General features: G+C 32.1%; 2 protein-coding genes across 5 annotated transcripts in view; one reads left to right on the top strand and one right to left on the bottom strand.

The window, feature by feature from the left end:
• Positions 1-20,004, top strand: part of LOC145944899 (uncharacterized) — a 116,988-nt gene that overhangs the window by 2,961 nt on the left and 94,023 nt on the right. Inside the window, exons 6-10 of one of the 2 annotated variants that reach the window (XR_014426762.1) lie at positions 12,941-13,089; positions 13,526-13,577; positions 13,662-13,800; positions 13,909-14,883; positions 19,174-19,697. Coding sequence is in view for 1 of the 2 variants with exons in the window: in XM_083053574.1 (XP_082909700.1) it covers positions 12,941-13,089; positions 13,526-13,577; positions 13,662-13,800; positions 13,909-14,726 (1,158 nt within the window). In the remaining variant the exon portion in view is untranslated. Of the gene's footprint in view, positions 1-12,940; positions 13,090-13,525; positions 13,578-13,661; positions 13,801-13,908; positions 16,660-19,173; positions 19,698-20,004 lie in introns of those variants that run through there. The other variant, XM_083053574.1, reaches the window with a different exon arrangement.
• LOC145944900 (uncharacterized) lies at positions 116-12,399 on the bottom strand. 3 transcript variants are annotated; one of them, XM_083053577.1, is made up of 5 exons: positions 4,267-5,774; positions 3,084-3,339; positions 2,586-2,816; positions 2,144-2,295; positions 116-779 (listed from the first exon to the last, which is right to left on the bottom strand). In XM_083053577.1, the coding sequence occupies exons 2-5, from the start codon at positions 3,337-3,339 to the stop codon at positions 483-485; spliced, it is 936 nt and encodes a 311-aa protein (XP_082909703.1). In that variant the 5' UTR covers positions 4,267-5,774; the 3' UTR covers positions 116-482. The 3 variants fall into 3 exon arrangements, with proteins under 3 accessions (XP_082909703.1, XP_082909702.1, XP_082909701.1); XM_083053576.1 differs by lacking the exon at positions 4,267-5,774 and adding an exon at positions 11,517-12,399 and having other exon boundaries at positions 117-779; XM_083053575.1 differs by having other exon boundaries at positions 119-779; positions 3,690-5,772.

Genomic DNA, 20,004 nt, shown 5'->3' with positions numbered 1-20,004 from the left:
ATTTTTAGTAAGAGGATTTATTATTACTTTATATACAACGCCGATAAAAGTTTCTTATCGCAATAACATTAACTGCCTTAATTTTAACTAATAAGACTGATTGGATTAGTATTAAATTGAATTAATCTCTCTTTGAATTTTTAATATGACTTTTCAAATTATCTTTTTTTATATGTTTTTGTAAAAAAATATTTGAAAAAGTATCTTTTATTTGTTTGAGATTGCAAAATATATATTCCAATATAAAATCCAAGAAATATTAGCCGCTGAAAATGTTAAAAACTATCAGTTTACATTATTTATTCGGCAAGTTATTTCTACATTAACTATTTTTATAGAAACATTTTAAGTACTTGTCAATTTATATAGAAGCTATATATATATATATATATATGTCATAACAGAACTTATTTCGTCGATGATAAGTTTTTGCTAGCTTTATCGATTAGGAAAAAAAAATCTAGAAAACGCTAAATCTTAGATTAATCCGTTGGTAAAACGTTTATCTTATCGCCGCGTAGTCCCCTAGCACCATGGAACAAAGAATAGGCGTTTTTTCGGTGCACTTTACGATGTTTGGCTAGATGATCGCTACGCGCAAATCTCTTCGAGCACATTTCACAGGGATACGGTTTAATCCCTGAATGCGATCGTCGATGCCTCGCCAGCTCGTCTGATCGACTAAAACGCCATCCGCAACCGGTCCAAGTGCATGCGAACGGCTTCTCGCCGGTGTGCCGCCGTAAATGAGCTTTTAAGTGAGAAGCTTTGGCATAGACCTGAAAAGAATGTGTTAAAAATGATACAAAAAATTCTATAAATATTATTATATAGAATACTATAGAACAACAAGCGCGAGCCATTCCTCCTTTTTATATAAAAAAAAATAATATTTTTATATAAAGTTTGTTTAAACTTGATTAATATTTTTTGACAGAAATCAGCTGATTAAACCATTAATTTGCTAATTAATTTTAAAATAAAAATATGTTATAAAAATTAAGATAATAATGTTATAAATACTTTAAACTTTATGTTATAATACTGTTGTTATAATACTTTATTTGTTATACTTATGTTATAATACTTTAAACTTGAATATTTTTTGACAGAAATCAGCTGATAACTGTTAAAACTATTAATCGAGTTTAAGAAATTATAACATATTATTTAAAACATATTATTATTTTAATTTTTATAACATATTCTTATTTAAAAAATTAATTAGCAAATTAATGTTTTAATCAGCTGATTTCTATCAAAAAATAATCGCAGATAAGGCATTATAACATATTATTTACAACATATTACCATTTTACATTTTATAACATATTATTTTAAAATTGAATTAGCAAATTAACGCTTTATTAATATTTTTTGACAGAAATTATTAAAGCGTTAATTTGCTAATTAATTTTTAAAATAATATGTTTTAAAAATTTAAATAGTAATGTTTTAAATAATTTGTTATAGTTCTTTTAACTCGATTAATATTTTTGACAGTTATCAGCTGATTTCTGTCAAAAAATATTACTCGAGTTTAAATAAACTTTATATTATTTTTTTTTAATTATTCTTTGTAATATAAAACCGAAGAATAGCGCGCTTGTGTTGTTCTAATCTCTCTTTCTAAAAAAGGCATATTATTGATTGTCAAAAGTCTCGAAGTCCTCGAAAATCTCGAAATGTATTGTTGCCTCTTTTCCGCGTTTCCGATTGGACTTCGAGACTTTCAAGAATCAATAACATGCTTTTTTTAGAGAGGGATTCGCACCCAAAATCGTGAAGGATATATTTATAATAGGGATATATTTTTTTAATTTGAAGTTAATCTTTTCTTAACTGAAAACCATAATTGTGGACCGTAAAGAATTTTAATTGCCATAATTATTTTTCACTAAATGACAATTTTCTAAAAGATATATATTGAGAGTTAATTTCTTAGATAAAAACCATAATTATCAATCATAAAATTTTTTTTTTAAATGAACACAATTGTGGATCAATCAAAATTTTTTATGATTGATAGTTACAGTTTTTGCCTAAGAGATTAACTTTCAATATGTATTCCGATTATTATGTCAGAATTGACTTAGCGTGAGATAATCAACAAAATATCATTGTCACATCGAAAAAGACTTACCTTTACACAGCCTTGATAAGTACATGGAAAGCATCGATCTTCGGCTGCATTTGCTAAACTACGATTGGTATAATCGTGCGTTGCTAATGCTGCGGTAGCTGCTGTTGAAATTAGGGGATCGTTGTCTAACTGATTATTATTATTATTATAATCTGCAATCACGAGATACATATTAATCGATCTTTACATACAATTATTGAAATAATAACATGTTTTTTTGAATACTATAGATATACATATTTGATTATTTTTAGAAAACATGTACGCGCGATAATATTCAAGAATATTAAAATATATTGTAGGTCACTTTCTTATATACATTTTTTATACATTGATTGATAACGTTAAAAATATCTTCCCATGTTTTTAATGACATTAATCTATCAGAATCTCTCAGAATAATTATTTTAAGAAATAATATTTTTCTAGTAATAATGCGTACCTATTGTATTTGTTCCAAATTCATTTTCCAATGCTCGTAAATCAATTCCGAGCACTAGCAACGGTTCTTCGTATTGTGTCGTCTGTTGTGGATTTGGTAAAGGCGGTAAATGCAAAAACCCTTCGCACCCGGCAGTACATAATGGTGTTCTTTCTGGAAGACCAGAGTCCCAGCTCTTCTCTAGACACCACTCTAGCTCCGAATCTAATTCGCTCAATTCGCTTAAACAACCTATAATCATTTGATGCATATTTTTAGAAAAAAATTTTATAATTTATAATTAGAAAATGTGCAACTCAGTGTACTCTCTCTTTCTCTTTTTCTCTCCCTTTCTTTCTTTTGCTATTTAAAATTCAAAATTTGTCTTCGAAGGAATAAATGGAGATCTAAGTACATATATGTATATACTTTCGTGAAATAATATTTTGCCGAACTATTATATACATTATTATATAAGTTATTATATTTATATACAAATGAAAAAAAGAAAATGCATACCTGATGACGTAGACGTATTTGTAGTCGACCAATCATTCCAAGATGATTGCAAAGAGCAAGTTAAGTCGGTATAGCAATCTATTGGATTTGTTGCGTTCAACTGATCACTATCGTATGTCCTAAAATCATTGCTAAGCAGAGTACACGATACTTCGTAATCGCTAGGTAGATTTGTCTTGATCGGCGAGAATAGCTGTCTTTCGACGCTGGTGTCCATTGTCAATCCCAGAGCGGAGAATAGTAATTCATCCGTCATCTGTACAAATAAATACATATTAGCAGATTTTAAAAAAATATATATATATGACACAACATACACTATTTTCAGACTCTGTCATTACTTGCAAATTAATATCGGCATATATTAAGTATTACATCTTGACTTTAATGAGATAATTTCCTAAATAATATTTTTATTAACGTTTTGTAAGTTCCATTATTTTTTTCAATTTTTCATTCTAAACGCACGGGAATTATATTACGCAGGTCTTAATTTTTATGTGATGCTAAAATACACGTGATAAAGCATGACGTTGTTGAATATATTGCATATATATATAATTAGAAATTGTATTGCAATATGTATTATCTATCTTGTATACTTACATCAAACGCTGTAGCTTCCTCAATCATATTTAAAAAAATTATCGAATAGATATTCAAAGTCAATTCACTTCTTATGCAAATCGGCGATAACAATAATTTTCAAAATAAAAGTTTCATTCGACATTTACATGATTTCTTTGAAACTCGATTCAGATTTATTTCCCGATATCATGACAGGAGTATATATTTATCAATCACTGCATCGCACGATTCGCGTGAGACTAACAAAGCAAACTTTAGTGTAATTTAATGTAATTGTTGGCGGTATATTTAAATGTCAAGTTTTGCTCGTATTAGATAGTCACGATATCATACGATTTTCAAGTTGTCTCTTGATAATGAGAAAGAGATGTTTATGTTATAAAGTGTCCTGAGTGTTACATTAGAATTTGATGACATATTTCTCATTCATATTTCTTTTTTGTTATAAATGATCGACAGACAGACAGAGAGAAAGAGAGATATATCTCGCGATTTCAAAACTTCAAAATTTTTTAAATTATTGATAAACTGATAATAAATATTGCCGTGACGAGTGCACTCTTGAAATCTCGCGCGATGTCGAAGCAAAACATACGATTGGAAACCTCGATCCGCGCGTCGCGATCGGTCAGGGGTCGTGTCGAGACTGCAACTGGTGGTCGAATCCTCCAGATGAGAAGACGTCGACAAGAGTGTGTGATGAGAAAGAGAGAGAAAAAGAGTGTATGGCTCCCCCGAGATAAGGATGCTAGCCTGTGCCACCCGGTGCCGTCACCGCGTCGTTCCCTAGGGAGTCGCGATCGCACGCGTGCGATCGCGACTCGTTCCAGAACACCGAGAGAGAACGCCGTCACCACCATCCTCAACGGCGACTCGTCGTCAGTTTATCTTTTCCCGGTCCGCATAATCGGTAGAGATGGGATTAAGTATTTCGCAACAATCGCGAAATGTTTAATAACGATCCCTGGTGACGTTTCGTTTAAGATTGACGACACGAAATGTCATCAATCACTTTTGAAAGTTTCCTATGAAAACTGAAATAGAATGCCGGAATGAGGAAGGACAAAAATAAGGCGATTTGAAAAGGGAAAACTTTACCCAAAGACCAAATGTTTTCCAAAAAAGGGACGGATCGTAGAAATAGTTTTTATTTCATAAGTGACCTGGGTAGAAACATGAGCAGAGATAGTTTCGAGAATTCTTTATAATTCTATATTACAGGACAATCACACAGTGGTAATTAATTCACTGCTGTTGAATTCCAGCGAAATCGTAATGCCTCTCATTCGACCATTATTTCGATTTGATTCCTTTTTTTATATTGAAATATATATACTTCAATCTCTGCATATCTATTCATTCTAAATATTAGAAAATAATCTTTTCTACAAGGAATAAAATAATAATTTTTATGAGTGAATGATACCGAATTCTATGAAATAACATAAAATAATATCGAAATATTGATTCGGATTCACATATTGAACTTGATCCCATCCCTACTGATCGAGCAATTACTCCGCTTATTTACGGTCTCCCGGGATGCAAATTAATCGCGACACTCGCACGCCAGCTATCACCGATTTTGTCGGACGAATTAATCGCCGGGTTGTTGAAAGAGAAAGAAAGAGGAGAGGCCATCCTCTTTTCACCGGGAATGTCTCGAAGATGTCATCGCGCTGTCGTGCATGTGGTTCGGTCAGATATATTGTTAATTTCGATTCGTGATGTAATCCGAGAAACGGGGCTGCTGGATCCACTTTGATCGATCCTACGCGGAAGGATATCTCGAAACGTGATTCTGGGTACGTTGAAGAAAAATTTTTAACAATTGGACAACTCTCCTTGTTTAGATGATAAATTATCATTGTAAAAATTTGCACAAGATTTAGAAATACATACATTGTCTTGTATGTGCATTGTTAAGTATATACATTTTTGCATATACATACTTCCTGAAACTCAAACTCCGGAGATTTGAACATCACAAACATTTCAAAGATATTTATGTGAAAAATAAATATGCACAGAGGTAGATATTTGCACAGAAGATTTGAAAACGATGTCCTTAATATTCCCAGTTGCGAAATATTCCGCATGAATTGATAAGTAGAAATTTAAGAAATATTATAGAGAAAACTAATCCATTAAATACAACTTGCAGCATTATAACAATGGAATTAAAATTCTAAAACTTTCAAAATAATTTTTTTCTATACTATTATAGTAAATATTTACTTGTCAATACTCGTTACTATAATGTTACAGAAAAAATAATGATTTTGAAAGCTTCAGAATTTTTTTTCAGATATTACTGCAAAAATTCCGATAGACTATTCTTCTTTTATTCATTAGGACAAATCTCATACTGTTTGCATGTTTGTTTTGTTTTTTATGTGACTAGAACAACACAAGCGCGCGCTACGCACCAATTCTTCTCATTTTATATAAAAAAGAATGATATTTTTATATAAAGTTTTTTGTTTAAACTTGATTAATATTTTTTGACAAAAACCAGCTAATTAAAGCGTTAATTTGTTAATTATTTTTTTAAATAATCGTATGTAATAAAAATTATAAAATAATAATATGTTTTAAATAAAATGTTATAATAGTTTAAACTCAATTAATATTTTTTAGACAGTTATCAGCTGATTTCTGTATCATTCTTTTTAACATAAAATCGAGGAATGGCATGCTTGTATTGTTCTGGTCCCTTTCTAAAAAAGGCATGTTAAGTCGATTCTCGCAAGTAATATTGTTGCCTTTTTTTCGCGATGTTGATTAGCTGCTTTGATTTGCGTTGTGCGTTATATTCATAGCATGAACGCGGAAAAGCGACAACAATAACATGCTTTTCTTATAGAAAGGGAGAATTTTATTGGATTCAGAAATTATTGGGTACTGAAATGTAACGGCGATGAGCATCCGAAAACGTCTGTTGTTTTCCGATTACGAAAATGTTTCGGTAGTATCGGTCCGCAGAGCCGACCGGTCCACTGACCCGAAACGGATGGAATTTTTTTTTTTTCGAATTATATTATTGTCGAGAAGGAGAAAGAGCGAAGAACGCATTTCGTGCGGATGATGCGTCAATAATTTTGTATGCAATGCGTTGTTTCGCGATGGCTTTGACCTAGAGTGCAACATCGGGGCCCCGATAAAGGTGTCTCATCCGAGCCATTGCCATTAGGAGTTCGATCGTTCGTTTATCAGGTTGACCTTAGATACAACATTACACATATATACATGTATGTATTTATATTGTATATTTCATTTAAAGATTTGAGCTTAATCCGTAATTGATCGGAAAAATAACACATAGGTGAGATTAATAACGATATTTAGGATATAAAATTCTTCAGAGATTCTTCGTTTGTCTTCATTTAACTTCTCGGTTCATCCTGAATCGATCCACGACGTCTAATCTTCAGCGTTTGATAAACGGAGAAATATATACAATATATACAAGAGTAAATCTTTGCGCAGGTGATTTGAAATTAATGTTCTTAGTATTTCAAAATTTGCGAAATATTTCGCATGAATTGATGAATAGGAGTTTAAGAAACATCATGGAAAATAATCCAATTTACATCTATTAACACAATTTGCTATTACAACGATGAGTTAAAATCATCTGTGCTCCTTTTCAAGAATATATAGAGATCGTAGTTGATACTGAGAGCAGATGGGACCATGCTTAAAATATTAAATACAATGCGAACGGTTTTAAGAGTTAAACGTCCTCGCACATTGCATCTTCTTATTATTTTTATTATATATACTAAAACGATTGACTCGCCGACATTTTTTACGTCAATTTTAATCTATAAAAATATCGAGTCAATGATATTTTTTTACAAATCCAATTTTAGAGCGGACACATAATTATGACTTTGTTTTATAAGCTAATTAAAGTATTATGTAGAAAGAAAAAAATATCTTTTTTTTTGTTGTGCTGATGATAATAATATAAATATTACGTAAGAAAAAAAAAAGAACGAGAGTGTGTAGAGAGTACCTAAACATTTATAAATGATATTCGAAAAATGAAGACATTAACATTTTATTCGAACTTATGATAGCCCGTGTCACTTTTATTTTCATGAAAATCCGAAGCCTGTTCGGCTTTAGATTGGGAAGTGGCGCTAAAAGGTATACTTATCATGGTATACGATGCGTTATGAAAAACAGACCTCGGCTTAGCGGCGACACAGTGATCCATCGGTGGCCCGATTTATCTGGTGGATTTATTTTATTATCTGGCGGACGCGCGAGCGATCCGATATATCTTTGCGAGTGCTCGGATCCGTTGCACTTATGTGTTAGAGAATAAAAAGAACGAGAAAAAATTATTCTATATTCTCTGGAAAAAAATTTCTATATCTATTTTAAAATGACATTATTATGTTACGTCTTAATTTTGAAGTAGCTTTGTAACAATAAAAGCCAAAACAATTATCTGCGACATTTTCTCAAAAGTATCTTAATTATCTTAACTGATTTTCAAAAATAGATATAATGAAGAAAAACATATAATATAACAATATATAAATATAATTTCTTTTTATATGATATCAAGTATGTCAAGATATATTTTTAATAGTATAATACATTGAACAGAAAAGAAAAAACGGTTAGCTAAAAATATTATTAACCAACAGTGAAGAAAGGGATATCCTGAAGAGGCAGAGATATCCGTAGTTAAATATATCGACATCTAATCCGCTGGCACGCGCGGCTATCGGATTGATTTCGGGTTTTATTGTGTTGAAGGAACGATATCTCTCATTGACGTTTTCTCTCTCATACTGGACGTATATCCTACGTAATATTCCGCGAATATACCGCACTTTCGTAACTCACGTGCGTAGTTTTAACCCTTTTAGTACGCGCCATATATCGGATATCAATTTTCATCGATTGCTGACTTATATTACATTTACAAGGTCTTGTCAGGCAGCTCTCTTTGTGATTCTCTCTGAAGATTGAAGACCAAACTCGAAAATATCTTTTAGATCTTTATCTGTATTTACTTTTTTTAATACAAATTTTTAATTTTGTATTAATTGAGAATTGCTTTAATCAGGCATTTTTTTCCAATTTAATTATAAATTTATTCTTAAGTTTTATTATAGGTTTAAATATATAAATTTCATTTTTATGTATAAAAATTTACGAGATCTCGGAACGAATTATATTATCTGCATTAGACCGCAGATGAGATAAATGCACACGTTACAAAAAATAGTATTCTAACGTATATTTTAATTAAAGTAGCAGTCGCAAATTTGCGATAGTCCGTTTCGTGCGAAATTTATGTGTTCGGAGATAACATGCGCGTTTATCTCTTGCAAGAGACGCATTTTATATCCTACGTCACTATATATAGCGTAAAACGCTGTTGTTACATGCGTATCATGTCATATGAAAAATTAAAAATTTAATTGCTCACAACTTAAAAATTTAATTGCAGATTATTCAGTAAAATCAAGGTAATTACTAATATATATCTTATATAAATATACACAATAATAAGAATACAATATTTGAAACAAAAATGTTTTTATACAGGTACAGTTTATTGAATACACACAGGGAGCATCGATATAATTTAAGTTAAAGTTTAAAAACACTGTTTCAAATATTATTATTATTATTATTATTATTGTATTCTTATTATTGTGTATATTTATATAGTATAAGATATATATTAATAAGTATCTTGATTTTACTGAGATAAAGATCCTCCGGGATCTTTTTTTTTTTTTTTTTTTTTTTTACTAACAATAAGTAAATTTGTTATTTTTTAAGTTTTTATGGATATCCTATTCCGCGCTGGACGCGTGGTACAGATGCCTCTTAATTTCATTTCGACATAGTTCTTTGTTAATCAAAATGAAAATATGAATCGGCGAGAATCGAGTAAAAGCGTTTACGTATTAATGTGTTATCTTCGAAGGTTCAGCAGTCTAATGGCGAAATTTTTTCCAACGTTTAATTAAAATGGTCTCGGAAATAATTTTATGGTATTCTCAGATTTTCAAAGAATTCTATAAATATACATATATTGATTAATTCTCAAATAATATCAGTACTTTCCCTCTTGAAACATTTTTTTTTCTATTGTGCTTATGTCGAACCGCAATTTTACAAGCGCGTATTTGTGAGTGGATGCATATCTCGCAGCGTAATTATGGGGCTAATCACGTTTTACGGTGATGACAGTTCACGAGGAGCAGCGGTCTCCAATTTCCATGCAGAGAACGGCTGCGTCGTCACGCTAACTCGGTAACGAAGTGCAGGTCTAGCCGAATATCCGGGAAATAAATCAATTCGATTGCCGGGCTTCCTAATCTACGGTGTACACCGGACGAGGAGCACCGGTTGTAATCTTAATGGAGCATAAAACAGCCATTACAGATGGCCCGCCGGGCGACAACACGCTGTAAATAATGTACGATGCTTCGCGGCATCGACGCAACGTTAAACGCATTCATCGCGGCCCCAGGCCGATAACTGCGCTTTTCTTCTCGAGAGTGTTGCATCCTTTCGGTTTGGTGTGTGCATACGAGCGAAGGATGCCTTTGGTGTTATGTATATAGGAGATCTGTTTTTCGGGTTTTTCACACCTCTAATCAGGATAGTGTGACAGCTGAATTAATTCCAAAATGATAAAAATACATATTACCAATTGTAAAATTATCTTGAAATGTTGTGACAATTTATTTACTGGTTCTCACAGTAAAACTGGAAAATAACGACTATAAATTCTATGAATTTGGAAGCCTTTGGCTCGTCTCAAAATATTAAAAGTCCACACTATGTCGCATCGGACCCTAAACGGCGCTTTCTTATATTATATATATTAAATAAAAAAATTTGTACGCTGGTGTCTGTGTGGTACCAAAATATTCCGCAAACAATGTATTATCGAAATATATAAGCGATGAATTTTTGGCTCGCCTCAAAATATTAAAAATCGATACGTTATTGCCGCAGACCCTAAACGGCGCATTCTTATATTATATATATTAAATAAAAAAATTTGTACGCTGGTGTCTGCGTGGTACCAAAATATTCTGCAAACAATGTATTATCGAAATATATAAGCAATGAATTTTTGGCTCGCCTCAAAATATTAAAAATCGATACTTTGTTGCCGCGGACCCTATGGGGCGCATTTTCATATTACGTATATTACTATATTTAAAGAAGCCAAAAATTCATTGTTTGTATATTTTGATAGTATATTGTAAAAAGATTTTTATACTAAACACAGATACGAGCCTACAAATTCTTTTATTTTATATACATAATTTATGTATGCACAGTATATAAAGTTCGCGGCAACAAAGTATCGATCTTTAATATTTTAAAACGAGCCAAAAATTCATCGCTTATATATTTTGATAGTACATTGTTTGCAGAATAATTTGGTACCAAGCAGACACCAGCGTACAAATTTTTTTATTTAATATACATAATATAAGAATGCGCTGCTGGGGTCCACGGCGACCCAGTGTTGATATTTAATATTTGAAGGCTAGCCAAAAATTCATCGCTCGTATATTTCGATTAAAATTCAGTATAATGTGTCATCTTTTTCGCAGTTTTAAATGTTAGAGATTTCCCGCAATAATTAAATTTCAAATTTTGTTGTAAAGTATAGGATCTATTTATCTTTCTCTTCAGTCGCTTGTAATTTGAAGAATTATTGATATCTATATTTTTATACATAGAGAAAATGATTCAACAATTCATAAAAAGAAAGTATGGTTGAGATCTGGGACGGCTCGTATTCTTTGATAATAAATTGCATGCTTCACGAGACGTCATACATACCTTCGTATTGCTGCCAAAAGCTGCTTGAATGCACACTCTTTCTCCTTCTTTTTTTCTTTTTATTAACGAAGAGAGCCGGCAATTGTTTTTGTGTTATATTCGTGTCAGCGACGAGTGTATCAATCGCCTGTGAGATTACGTTTCTTCCCGATAATAAATTAATGTCTCAAGAAGAATCTTGTAATTGATGCTCACGTAGGGATGAAATCGACGTTGATTTATCGAACAAAGAATATCTCGCGCCGCGGTGCAAAGAGAAAAGAGGGAGAGAGAATTTATCGACTTTTTGGGGGGAAAGGGAGAGAAAGAGTACACTTCCGCGATGCGTTTTATTAGTGTTTCGAATTAATTGATTTCAATTATATGCCAGGAATTATCGCGCTTCGTTGAACGTGCGTCACGACTACTGTCATGCAAAAGGAGTAATGCGTGCGCGATTAATTTAAGTCGTCGTCGATATCTTCGGTTCATCCCGTCTTTAACTCGAAATATATTTCACGCGTATTGCAAATATGTAAAAATAAAAAAATATCATAAAAATAGTTACCCGAGAATGCCGTCGCAAATGTAGGGACGAAAATAGCTACTTTTAACAAGCTACCACATATAGTTGCACACGGATAACGAGATATATTATGTATCCCCGGAAGCGTGAAAATATATATTTCGGAACTTTATACTTCTTAATGACACATTACACTTTTTGAAAATTGTTACTTTGGAGAACGAGCGACTTAATGCGCGATTGTATTCGATTCTTATTCGTATCCGATCGGTAGCTGCGTAAAAATAAAAAATTGACCGTGTTTATTAACACTTCGCTAGGAGCACAGTAAAAAGAAAGGAGAGACTTGAATCTACATTTTGATAGCAGCCGACTATGGTCACTCCATGACTAATAATAAGAGAATTGAGAATGCGCGCGGATGGTTGCAAAGCCCAGATATCTCTCGTCAAGGAAGTTGCTTTGATATCTACGTCCTGCTTATTCATGGCAAGATTTTAAAGTTACGGTTGAAACTAAAGACCAGAAAACAATGTGTGAAAAACTATGATATGATAAAATCGTGATTGAGGGACACTATCTGAGGGAAACAGAAAAAAAAGAAACCTTCTCCGAAAACTTCTTCAAACAAAACATCTACGAGCATTTATTGAGAAACATGTGATTTGTAAATCTTTTAATCCTTATTTATTAAAATCTAGAGCAGTTTGTACTGTTTGTAGTATTGTATATAATTAGAAAAGAGATGATTCTATATGAAAAAATTAATTGAAAATATAGTGTAGGATCTTTTTTATATGAAGCATTGTATTTGTGAGATAATTCAAATCAAATTTGTTTAAATATTTAAAAAATAAATTGAAAGAACAACATCCCCGTACATTTTACGAATGTCTGTTATATACATTTTATTTTTCAGAATCTGTTTGATTACGAAATCGATTCCGATGATGAATGGGAAGAAGAAGAGCCTGGCGAATCTCTCAAAGGATCTGACGATGAGAAGGACGAAGAAAATCTGGAAGAAAACGAATACGACGTAGACAATGAGTTTATGGTGCCTCACGGGTAAGTCATGCATAATTTAAATATATCGAGATTATTAATTAAATATTGAATAAAATATATTTCAAAAATATTAGTAATATTTTTTATTTTATCTGTCATAAGTAACTTCTTAAACAGTCGAAATAATTGCTGAATGAAATTACAATTCGCAAATATTTGTTGTTTATTGATTTTGTTTATAAAGAAATTATCTTACAAAAATAGACATTGTAGTTTTATAAAAAGCAATAAATTTGTACAATAAATATGTAGTTTTTAAGAAATTAGTCTATCAGAAATTAAGAAACAAAGAGATAAATTTTATTATTTTTTATCTGCATATTTCGAATGCAATCTTAAAATTACAAAAATAACTTCTTGAATTTCTATCTTCTTTTCTCGAATGTACCTAGGCATATTTATATAAAAATTAAAAATAGATTGTTTTGTAATTTAGATACTTGTCTGACGAAGAAGCACAGGCTGATGAGGAGGAAGTGGAAGATATGGTAAGTATATGGTAATGATAAAAAGCTATTCTTGTATCAAGTTTTACGTTGAAGATTAGTGTAAAGCGTTTGCTTTTGTTACAGTCGCCGCAAACACAGAAGATGAAATTAAAGATATTGGGAGAACAATTCGAAGCCGAAAGAAATACAAAGACTCACAAACTTAAACCGAAAATAATCGGATGCATCTGGCAAGAATCCGACAATTCACTTCCGGAATCTGGTAAAGATATTTTTTTATAAATATATATATTATTTTATTTAAATACATTATTTATAATTTTTGTTTGTTATAATTATTTTTTTAATCGCAAATTTAAACTTGTTTCAGTCTTTGCAAGAATCAAAGAGTTTTTAACGGCACGGCAAGCTTGGGTCAACAATATACCGATAGTATTACCATCATCGACGTCACCTGAGGAGGATATCTTGGCTAACGCAGAAAGCAAAACACCGACTCAACAATCTGTAAGAGGTCCAAAGAAAACCACGTTTCCGAACGAAGCTTTGCCCGATCTGATCCGATTGCTGCATGGAAACACACATGGCAGACACTTTCTTATGAAAGAGTTCATAACATTCTGGAGCAAAAATGGCGGAAGTCAACTCTCGAAAGTTAGCGTGTTATCGAAGATCAATGAAGTCGCCAATAGGATTGCGTGTCCTGAAGAAGGACTGATGCATCTTAAATCCTGCTGGTACGTCTCCGAAGACATCCGGAAGCAATATCTTCCCGACGACAAGCTATCATTGCCAAATAGTTGGACATATATTTTGACGCCGAATCGAAAGAGTGATATACTAGAAGTTGCAATCGACAAGGCTGAAAAAGAAGAGAAAGAGAAGGAGAAAGAAAAGAAACACATACCACTCATTACTCAATTCACTAAGAAAATGACGCAAGAGGAGATGAAGAAACAATTATCGAAATCTGAGCAGGAGGAAACGAGAAAACAATTGGTAGCGAAACCTGACCAGATTTCTGTACCGCCAAAATTACCTCCGCTACAAAGACCACCTAAACGAGCGACTTTAATCTCTGTCGGTAGAGGAGAACAATTTCCGGAAAAATCTCAAGAGAATATGTTAGCTAAATTCATCGGTTTTAATAAAAAGAAAGAAGAGGAAGCGTCGAGCAGTGAAAAATGATTGTCGACTCAGATTGACGTTTTATTTGTGGAAAATAGTGGTATGAATAAGGTGAATCGAAAGAGTGATAAATCCTAAAAGCAAGAAGAGACTTGAAACGCAAATATTGATCATCGCAGATTATCGTAGTAGACAACGAACAATCGAAAAATAACATGTGAGTAACAAAAATGATAAATAATTAGATAAATAATTATAAAAACAAAAAATTTTCTCAGGTAAAAATAGTGTGAAAAAATAAAAAACGGAAAGCATTGATTCTGTAGATGTAGATGATTCCATTTATCATTCTATTTGAAAAAAAAACATTTATTTGTGAAAGACATTAATTTATAATCAATCATCGATATATTAATGATATACACAGTTTATGAATTAATATTTCTTTATATATGTAGAAAGCTTTAATGAATTATTCTTTAACATTACGTTATATCTTATAATTTGGACATCACGTGATTACTATGCAAAATGGTATGATTTTTGATATAACAACTCGCATATTACTTTGGAATGATAATATTTTAGATACACTTTAGATATTTTCTATAAGGTTTTATTTATATGACTATTCAATTAAATGAAATGCTTTTTACTGGACAGAGCTCCTTCAAGAGCGATCATTGCTTCTGAAAAAAATCGTTTGTAAGAAAGTTGTCATATTATATTTATCAGCTTTAGATACTGATGTTAAGAAGGTAAGAATTAATTTTACTATTTGTCTTTGTTTAAGTTTCATGTAGTATATTTCATCTCTTAGAAGTACAATAAATATTAATTAGCGCGATAACTGTCAGATAATCATGTGGGTTCAACAATTATTTGCCCGCATAAAATTGTCGTGCCTTTACTCGATGTGATATAAAATTCGTTCTTATAATTAGATGCGTTACAAAAGAAGAAGATTGTAGTAGGAAAATACAAAAAGTACAGTTAAAAAAGGATGAAGCTATTGTTTTTTTCTAATTCGAAATTGTACTTGATAATATATAACTATTCTAAAACGAATCCTATTCGTTTAAGGTTTAAAAATCCTTACATTCTCTTATAAAATGATGCGACTGAAACACTAAAGTAGATGTGTACTTTAAATATTTAATTAAGGTTAGTCCTAAGTATATCTACTATGCAAATATTTACTGTATAACATACGAATCAAACTTGTATTTTAAAATCTATCGCATCGTAATTTGTTTTGTATGAATGATCATCGCTCTTTCCATTGAGCGAGCTTTCACGTTTTTATTAGCACCATATGTGACATTAACATCAGTCATATAAAACCGTAATTCTATCTAAGGCAACTACTGCTAGCACAAATATTGAAATATCACGCAAATCTTTATTTAAGATAGATAAAGCGATTAGATAATTATCGCAGAAACATAGGTGCGCGTGATATTATTCGATATATTTATTATCTCTATTTTCATACTTTATATGTGCAATATAAAACAAACAGATCCATTTGTTGAATTTATCAGTCGAGAGAATCTTTGTTATATTAACAAATTTTTCTCATCATCAATCCAGATTAAGTACAAACAAATGAATATCAACGAACGTGTATGAAAAAGCGTTAATTATCAATTTAAAATATTTTTTATAAAGTTATTAAATATTTTACTGGTATTTATTCTAAAATAAATTGTCTCGCAAAATTGCTTTGCTCGAAAAACCTCGCCTGATTGCATCCTTCAAAGAATATCAAGTTTACTATCGAGTTTTTAACATCCAATTTTGTTTGGTTGAAAACTATATAATGCGATCAATGATACGTGAGCATAAAGATTTTCTGACTGATAATAGGATAAGATTCACTTTAAAATAATATTCTGGATCTACAGCAAAATGATCATCTATATTAGAATTGTATCTTTGTGAGATCAAAAGTAGTACATATACATTCATTTTTTGGTGCATACCAATATACAATTCTATTTTTTATAAGATCTTTGTTGCGTGCGTGAGTTAATATTTACTATAAATAAAATATTATATTTTGTATTTCGACAAGAAAGATCGTTTCTTCTTTTCACTGTCGCAAAACCAGGTTTTGTCAGGCAAACTGGCGAAATTTCCGCGGTTCTTATATCCAGATAATTATAGCCAGATAATTTGGATAAAAATCTGTAATCGTACTTAATAAATTTATCGCAGTATCTTTTTTTTTCGCGAGATGAGCTTCCATTGACATGTGCGGAATCGGACAGATCCGCATTTCGGAAGCGGAATCGCGAGGGCAGGTCTACGATTCCGCTCGCGGCAAGAACTTCCCGAGAAGAAAAAGTAATTTCGCCGTTCGGGAAAGGAAGTTTTACAGTCGGTAGTTCGGATCTTCGTACCTCCCGGGTGTACCAGTCCGCGGCATATGGCCGGAATAACGAAAGGGCGCTTCGCCGAGATTGCGGCAATTATCGAGTCACGTTACGAGATCCGTGCCGTTAAGACCCGTAGAAGACCTCCGAGGGAATCTGCGAGGGAATCACGACCGGACTGTGTGTAACACTCGAGAAGAAGACCAAGTTTTATATGCGAATTACGCTAATTTGCCTGATTGCTTTGCGACCGGAGACGACCTATTCGCGATGCAGTATATTATTGTGACTTGCCTGAAAAACGCGTCGTTATCAGGAAGATGATGTATATAAATATCATCGAGCCAATTAATCCTAATTATTAGAGACATAAACGTGATTTAATAATACAAAAAGGGCAAAGGAAAGAAATGCGAATCCAATATAGCAATCATTGTGCAACTATAATAGCGAAGTTGTTTACTAAAACAGATTTATTTTAACTATTTTAAAGAAATTTAATTAATTGAACAATACATTTTTTAATTAATTCAGATACATAAGTATGTAAAAGAAAATTTAAGATATATATGTAGAGATATAAATGCAAATGTGAGCGTAATGAATGATAGACAATAGATTCTGAAAAAAGGACAGTTTTGCCTCTTGAAATTTAGAAATTTGACAATATATGTATATTAATGGTATTATTTAGAGGACTACTGCAAAAACTTGTTTGGCACACAGTACAGCGTATATTTATCTATTATATATATATAGCAAATTACAATCTACGATGTATGCGAGTCTCGGCATATGAGAGTGCACGGCGTAATCTCGCGTTAATTAAAATTACAACTATTTCCATTCCCTGCGGTATATACCAACGTATAGTGCAGCGTTGCCTCGCAAAAGTGCGGTGCATGCATTGTTCTCTCGCGCGTGAGTAACGTCCGTTAATTATTTGACAAAGTGGAAAAACATATCCGGTCGGTCACGAGAAAGAGGGAGAGAAAGAAAGAGAGACGAAAAAAAAGAGCACTCTACGGTGGCACCATCGAATATACGAGGTCGAAGCTTCTCTAGATATATTTTTCTTCTTTTTTTTATGAATATTTATCTTTATTTATATCAAGTCTTTTTGGATATATTGAATTACATCTTAACGTGGAAGAGGGGAAATAGACAAAATAATATCTTGTTTCAGAACGATTTTTTTTCTTTTTAATCTGGACATGAGGAAAATGTTTTCTTTCTCCTGATTGGCCGATCAAAATATTATTCGAACCACTTGTCACGTCGAGTTAAGCGCTCTATGTTAATCGATATTTTCAATGATCGATTAATCGCGAGAGATAGATAATTTCTAATTACACAGTTGGCATCACTGCGGCGACATCCGCGTAAATTTCGTGCGTCGCGTCGCGCGGATCGTAGCTCGTATCTCCGTATAATTATAATTGTCGCGTGCTGTTCTCTCAAATATAATTAATCGCATATAATTAACAAAAGAGCATAAAGTATGCGTACGATTAAAATCGGGAGTATGAAAAGTCACGTACGAGTGTCGGGAGTTACGCACAAAGAGAGAGAGAGAGTATAATCGGAAGTACCGTATACAGATACAGTCGCGTACGATTAACGATCGGGAGTGCCGTTCAAATTGTCGTGCGATTACTTTAGTTTGCTGATTAATGCGCGTGTTGTCGTAATTAATCGTGTTTTCGCGAGCGTGTGTTATTATCTAAATGCATAAAGACTCCATCCATATAGAGTATTAATGAAAGAGAAGGAGGCCCGAAAAAGCATCGGGCAACGGCGGAGCAACCTTGTCGTAAGAAGGTTATATTTCGTTTATTATTTATTACTTGTAAAATTATTACTCGTTTATTTCCGCAATAACGATTCATTACATAAATGTATACTGTAATGCATAGGATGGATTTCGGATATCTTACTTTTCAAAACTTTTAATAATTTTTAATAAATAAATTATAATAAATTTTTTTTCATAAATAATACAATTTTTTATATAAAAATTATATTATATATATATTTAAATCTAATTTTTTTAATCGACGAAATATCATTTACATAATTTAAATTCGATTAATCGCGAAAGACTATAATTTCTGTAATTATTTTTACAGGTGGCATCACTGCGGCAGCTTCCCGTGTATTTTGTGATAGTTGGCAGTTGGCATCATTACGGCGACTTGCCGCGTATTTTGTCCGTTGGCATCATTGCGACGACATTCCGCGTGAATTTCGTGCATCGCACCTCGCGGATCGTAGCTTCGTATGATTATAATTGTCGCGTGCTGTTCATTCAAATGTGCGTCGCATATAATTAAGAAAAACACATAAAATATGCGTACGATTAAAATCGGGAGTGCCGTATGAAAAGTTACGTGTACGATTAATGTCGGGAGTTTCGCAAAAAGTATCGCGCGATTAAAATCGAAAATGCCGTATAGAGTCGCGTACGATTAACGTCGGGAGTGTCGTTAAAAGTGTCGCGCGATTATTTTATTTTGCTGATTAATGCGCGTGCAGATTGTATTTTCGCGAACGTGTGCTGTGTAAGTGCCAAAAAAACGCTCAAGTACGAACAAAGGAGGATGAGGACGAGGAGGCGCAGGGAGGCATCGGGCATCGGCGGAGCTATCATGCGGTAAGCAGATTATTATAATTAGATAATTAATAAAACATTTTATTATGTATATATGTATATATAATTTTAATATTGTTTATACAATTTATAATTATTTAACTTACTTTTTAAAAATTAAATTTTATTATATTTTATATAAATTGAGATCTAAAAAATAATTCAAAAATTTAATAGATTATAGGTGTAAAAAAAAAATTAAAAAGTTTAATAATTTTTATGACGTAGTTTTATAAATATACTTTATAGTACAAATAAAAGTTTAATTGCGCATTATTGACTTTTTCAAATATTAATTATGTTGAAAACT

Source organism: Prenolepis imparis, unplaced genomic scaffold (assembly GCF_030444845.1).
Source record: "Prenolepis imparis isolate NDT839.2.m4 unplaced genomic scaffold, iyPreImpa1.0 SCAF_13, whole genome shotgun sequence".
NCBI lineage: Eukaryota > Metazoa > Arthropoda > Insecta > Hymenoptera > Formicidae > Prenolepis > Prenolepis imparis.
This window is presented reverse-complemented; position numbering and strand designations above follow the sequence as displayed.